Source organism: Aspergillus japonicus (genome assembly GCF_003184785.1).
Source record: "Aspergillus japonicus CBS 114.51 unplaced genomic scaffold BO86scaffold_36, whole genome shotgun sequence".
Lineage (NCBI taxonomy): Eukaryota > Fungi > Ascomycota > Eurotiomycetes > Eurotiales > Aspergillaceae > Aspergillus > Aspergillus japonicus.
The window spans coordinates 94421-100420 of record NW_020291673.1 but is presented as its reverse complement, the minus strand read 5'-3'; the positions used below and the strand labels follow the sequence as shown (position 1 = coordinate 100420).

The window sequence follows — 6000 nt, the reverse complement described above, 5'->3', positions numbered from 1 at the left end:
CCTCCTCAGAAAGAACACCCCCTTCTCCCCTGACCCCTAAGACCCTCACCTCAGACCCCCAGAGCCTCAACAGCCCGACTCCAATAAGCCTTCCGATCATCATTAGCAGCCGTCCCCACGCAGCCGGTAATGAACGCCTCCCAGCCCGCCTGAGTGCCCTGCTGCAGCTGGCCACGCACACTGGAAGTACACTGGGTGGTGAGGAACCACGCGCCGGACCCAAAGTCATACTCCGGGACCGCACGCAGCAGATCCAACGTGCCCGCTGCATCCCCATTGACGGCCTTGAGCGAGTCGGCGAGGGCGGGGATCGACGCCGCGTACTTGGCGTTGAAGGCGGGTGACTGCATGTTTCGAGCTATACGTATGACGTTCATCAATATATATATTCTCTCTCCTTACAAAACAAAACAAACCCATTCAAAAAGGGTGGGGGAGAACGCGGATTAAGGGAGTGAGCTGAGAAAAACTAGCCCCCCCCCCCAAAAAGAGCTGGAAGCACTTACTGCCCTGGCCCGCCACACCCGGGTAATGATTCTTGTTGTACTTGAAATCCCCACTCTCGAACGCCATCAGGCCGATCACCGCGGCCTGCTCGGCTTTGTTGGTCACCCCGTAGGTTTGGAAGGATTTAGAGATGCTGGAGGCTGCCGTGTCGGAGGTCGCACACTCGCCGACGGCCGGGGCGTTGGCGCAGGTGTTGGACGTGGGGGCAATGGTTTGGATCTGCTCGCTGGTGATTGCCGTTGAATCCCGAGTGCACAGCTGACCCTGGCCCGTGGGGGCGGCGTGAATCAAGAGGGGGGAGAGGAGAAGGATGCTGGTGAGGGAAAAGGTCTTCATCGTGGATGGTTTGGATGGAGGTGTGTATGTAGCGTAAACGCAACCAAGAAAGTAGGGTTAGGGTAATGGGTGGGTAGTATGTGTACAGTATGTATACAACGGAACTCCAAATCACTATCAAGTACGAATGGATATCAATAGAGAATCAATTCTCAACAGACAAACAGGAAAATCAAGGGGCTTAAGAATCTCTCAGAAATCTGCCTATGTCACCTCCCTCGAGCGCCCAGACTCAGAGTATGCCTGGCCATGATTGACATTCCTTCAGGATGAAGACCCCTCAGAAATATGTGGAGCAGACCCTCGTACTCTGTCAATCTTCCCCGCCAACCACGCCCTGAAGATCACTTCAGCCCAACACCCTGTGCGGCTGTGTGTCATCCTTCAACATCCACTCCCATCTTGCACCTCATGATTGGAGTCGACCCTGAGGCGAAGTGAGATCAAGTGGGAACCTTCCTCCGTCTATAAATTGTTTTCAGTCGGCAGTGCGCTTATTCCGCCCTGCGCCACCCTCATTGGTCCATGCTGAATGGCCAAGTGTTTCACCGGTCCGTGACTGATCTCAACCCTCGAATGTACCCAACTAAATGAACTGATTCACTCTTAAGTACCGCACATATAACCTCTAAATTTACTCGGGCGATGCTAGAATATGCAGATCTTCATAGTAAGGTGGCAAGCCACCACAGGGTTTCATTCAGCGGTCCCAGCAGCACCAGGCATCTGTGACTGGAATTTCAAACAACTCTCTACCCAAAATCAATCGCAAGTCTATGGGTGGGGTAGGAAAGGAGTAAAAGATGTAAAAGGGTAAACAGACAGTGAAGAATCGAAGGCAAAGAAAGAAAAAAGGTGTAAGACATCCAAGAAAGAAAGCCAGATACAACACACGTGCGCTGCCTTGCAGAACGCCCGCGCATAGATCAAAGTATCTTGCCAAAAACATGTACAAGGAACCCAATGCTTGGAAAGCATCTCGGCCAAACCCCATGTCCCCCTCCCGAACTCCGTACATGCACTTCAGAAACTGGACGGAAATTCCCGACGAAATCGGGAGACATTAAAATGGTAGAGGAAAAGTAGGATGTCATCAAGTCCCAACGCGGAAAGACTGAAAAGGTACGCGTTGTCAGTCGAAGCAATTAATCACGACGACTGTAGAGTTCATAGGAAGTTTCCGTAACACCGTTCGCTTCCTCGTCTTCCTTGAAGCTGACCCGACGAAGAAGAGTGGGCATCATACGACGCGACATTCTCGTCGGAGAGGGTAACCGAGAGCCCGTCACGAAAGAAGGGATCTTTGCATAACGGTAGCGGTACTTCGAACCAAGCACCATAACCCGAACGTAGAGCCACCAGAGGGCGAACCCGACCACGGCAGCCAGAATGAAACCGAGAACGGTGAGGAACATCCAGTGCTGGCCCATCCAGAAGATCAGACGGGCATCTTTGCCATGCCAGCTGTTACCCACATGGTGAGTGAAGAAACTCCATGAGTGCTTGTTGTACTCGTCCTTCATCAAGATGCGCACACGTGCCGACTCGCTCGGAGAGGTTTGCATGTATTCCTTCCAAATCACCGAGAGGAAGAGTGGGCCGGTGGAGTACATCACGGTGATATACGGCAGAAGCCAATGGCGATCATAAGACTGCAATAGCTCGATCACGCGCAAGAAGAAGGGATGCTGTGGGACAGAGCCCATAGCGTCATTGGAAATACCGGTGGGAACCGTGCGGCGCACCCAAGCAGGGTATGCGAGAAGAGGATCAAGGCGACGATTGCATCCCTGCGAATCGGTCAATAACAGGGTCTCCAGCGACAGGAAATCATACGCACATCGTCAAGGTCAATGTAGGTGCCACCGTAGTGGGCCAGAACAAAGTATCTAATCGAGTCTGCCCGCTGAATCGGGTACTTGTAGCCATCAAAGGTCTCGAGGAACCAGGGGTATTCGTTGGCGATAAACTCGCGCGACTTCTCGTTCGTCCACAGCTGTTTCGAGCAAACTTGTGTTAGTCTTAGGCTTAAATCTTCGTCAATGGCAGGTGACATACAATGTACTCGTAGTCAGGGTGCAGGTCAATGCAGCTCTGCTGAGCTTCTCTCCACACCTCGGGGATCGTCTCGTTCTTGTAGGTCTGGTGAATGATTTTCGGGATGATTTGCGGCCGTTGTTCGATCAAACTGGAATTCGGCGAGGGGAGCTCGGCACGATGAATGGCGTCGGCGGAAGCATCTTCCACGAGTAGCGACAGAAGCGTGAAGACACTGCGCACCAGAAAGGTGACTATGAGGAGGTTGACGAGGAGGAAGATCAAGACACCGCGCCGCATGATGAAAGAGGGAGTAGGGGGTCTGAAGGACGCCTCCTGTTAAGGTGAATTGGGAACAATTGTCGAAACCGAGAAGCGCTGCAAGGATGCAGTATCAATTGATGCAAGTCCAGTGTGTCGTGACGTCGTGTTGACCGCGGCGGGAAGGAACGAAAGGGCCGCGAGACCGATATAGCCAGACTACACCACAGCCAGATAGATTTCCCCGCAGAGTAAACACGGCGGCGGAGAAAGCAACGCAGTGCGGAGATAGACGAAAAACCTTATTGTCCTCGAAAACCAGACAACATGGACGTCGAGGTCAAATCGAGTAAATGCAATGGCAATGCAATGGCAATGGAGGGGAGAGAGAGAGAGAAAAAAGTGTTGAGGTTGAAGGGAGGTCGAATTAAGGAATGGCGGCCGTGAGATTTCCTGGTAACGTTTCCCCCTTTTCCTTTTAGAGTAACCCTAAATGGAGACCGGTCTGATGGTTGAAAGGATAAATGCTCACACGGGTAACTAAACAAGGCAAGGACTGGCGTAGGAGTGAAGAAAGGAAAGATAATAGAGCAGTGACCACGGGGATGGCAGGTGGTGATAGATAAAGTGGTGATTATTATTAGGTTCCCGTAGTGAACCAAGCCCCCAGTAAAGACGCTGGGATTGGGGAGCGTGGGGGGGGGGGGTAAATTTATTTGGGGAAAAAAGGAAAAGAGGAGGCAAGAGAAGGAATTGATTGAATAGGTATGGAGGGAGGGGATCGATTTAACCAGGTGGACAAATAATAAGAAAGGAGTGCGTAATTTACTAGTCCATCAACTGGGACAAAAAAGAAGGACTATGTATGTGATAGGCAGAGGGCGAAAAGAAAGCTAGGCGAGCCAAAGGAACGGACGGTGCCTTAGCAACAAAGCAGTAAGAAATAATATTTAAAGTAGAGAGTGTGGCGGGAAACAGACAATGGATTGACTAGTTAAGAGAGAAGGGATCCTTTGGGGGGGGGGGGTAGAAACGGAGGTTGTTGAGGAGAAGACGGAGAAAGCGAGCGGAAGAGAGAGAGAGAGAGAGAGAGAGAGAGAGAGAGAGAGCGCGCGCGAAGCGTCAACAACGGCCCATGGTTTAACTGGGTCTCACTGGAGAAGGGGGAGGGAGGTCCAAAGTCCAAACAGACATCCGTCACTCAAACCAGGGGATGGATGAATGGGTGTGTGAAAGGGGAGGAGGGGAGGGGGGGCTAACAGTGGGGGAAAAAGGAAGAGAGACTGAGAGTGGACAACAGTGGATCTTGGACCCATCATAGAATCCTTTTTTTCCTTTTCCACCGCCTGTTGTATGGGGAAAGGTTTGCGTTGCTGCCAGTGCTAAGCCTCCGCCACTAAATCATTTTCAGCGAAGTCGGGTTCCTCTTCTACTAAATTAGGATTAGACTTGAGAGGCAACTCTACTCGGTACTCGTTTAGTGGGAAGTTTCTGGGTCCTCGGGGCAATGCTGAATCCCGTCTGCTGCTTTGCCGCTGGGCGCCTGCTTGAGCTGCTGCATACTTACTTACATACATACCTACATCATCGCCTACTCCGTAACTTACATTATTGCACTGCCTACTAGGTACAGACATGACGGTTGTGCGTCAAGTTGTCACTTCCCCCAAACGACCAATCACTCGAAGTCAGGAGGCTCATTCCTTGACTTGAGGCGAACAAGACGCGTTGCCACTTGGCAGGTGGCTGTACAGACCGATCCTCGAAGAAAACTCGCTCATTCTGATTCCTCAAAAAGTCAACACGTTGAATAACGTTCGAGAGTTGAGTTTAGTCCAGTGCGCTAATCATTTCCAGCCTCGCGGTGGTGGAAAAGCGTGGTGCCAGATATCCACTTGTTGATTGGTGCCGCGGAAATGGGCCTCAAAAAGCACAGCCCTGAGCCATCACGGCTCGGCCAAATGATATCCCACCGCGGCGTTGGCAAACCACCCCCAGAAGAACGAACTTGGAAGAGGGAAGAGGGAAGAGGGAGAAAACTCTTCCGTTTGGGTACAGTAGACTACAGTAGTCGAATTGCTAGCTTAGAGCGAACTTCGGCCCCGGGCGACTCAATGAAAGTTAAGATTAACTGTGGCTCCGCCAAATCCATCCGAGGACCGACAATTATTACGCAGACCTCGAAAGGTGCAAACATCCTCCCCAAAACACACGAAATGCCCATGGGATTGAAAGATAAGTGTTTCCCGGGCATTGACCGGGCATTGAAATGAGCCGCGCAGTAGCCAATCCTCGTAAAATCATGATTGACACTAGGAGGTGATATTAGCGGGAAATCATAGGTATCCCCTGCTCGAGCGTCAATTGTTGAATTATTGTTGGGGAGGAAACCGAATGATCTGATCATGTCTATACCTTGTACAGTACCCGCAAGTCGGAGAGTTTGGGTGAGCAATAGTTAGTACAGATTGAGGAAGCCCTAAGCCAAGAGCTAGTCTAGTCTATTGATGATTCGATCTCAATTCTGTTCATTTTTATTGCAACCACCTTCGAATGTTTGTCAATAGTCCGGAGAGCTTCGTAGGGAGGTGTTTGGCAGTCAAGCCAATTTCCCGCTGACTAAGATCACGACCTTTCGGTCTTGTCTTAACTTCTCAATCCCTGACGAGTTCCTTACTTGGCAGATTTCAGTCCAAAGCTGTGCGTGTGTCAGGTCAGCATGCGGGAATGCAGTTTGATCTCGAATTTCTCAATGCTCATTGCCCCGGAGCATGCTTCCAAGGATCTAAGTTTGGAACGGAGGTAAAACACCCCCAATGCCCGGGTTGCGCATGCAGGCCTGCTGCATAAAGAAAGCCG

General features: G+C 51.1%; 2 protein-coding genes across 2 annotated transcripts; both read right to left on the bottom strand.

Annotated features, from left to right (window-relative positions):
* Positions 1–35: 35 nt before the first annotated feature.
* BO86DRAFT_341817 (uncharacterized protein) lies at positions 36–1295 on the bottom strand. The gene is made up of 2 exons (XM_025669090.1): positions 507–1295; positions 36–358 (listed from the first exon to the last, which is right to left on the bottom strand). The coding sequence occupies exons 1-2, from the start codon at positions 841–843 to the stop codon at positions 51–53; spliced, it is 645 nt and encodes a 214-aa protein (XP_025526138.1). The 5' UTR covers positions 844–1295; the 3' UTR covers positions 36–50.
* A 693-nt stretch (positions 1296–1988) lies between these two features.
* Positions 1989–3180, bottom strand: BO86DRAFT_420173 (glycosyltransferase family 32 protein; the record flags this gene model as incomplete). Its single annotated transcript, XM_025675183.1, has 3 exons — positions 1989–2633; positions 2684–2839; positions 2902–3180. The coding sequence occupies 3 exons, from the start codon at positions 3178–3180 to the stop codon at positions 1989–1991; spliced, it is 1080 nt and encodes a 359-aa protein (XP_025526137.1).
* Positions 3181–6000: the final 2820 nt, after the last annotated feature.

Coding starts and splice junctions, on each gene's coding strand:
- BO86DRAFT_341817 (XM_025669090.1), bottom strand. CDS start 843: ATGAAGACCTTTTCCCTCACCAGCATCCTTCTCCTCTCCCCCCTCTTG. Junction 359..506: donor GGGTGTGGCGGGCCAGGGCA/GTAAGTGCTTCC, acceptor TCATACGTATAG/CTCGAAACATGCAGTCACCC.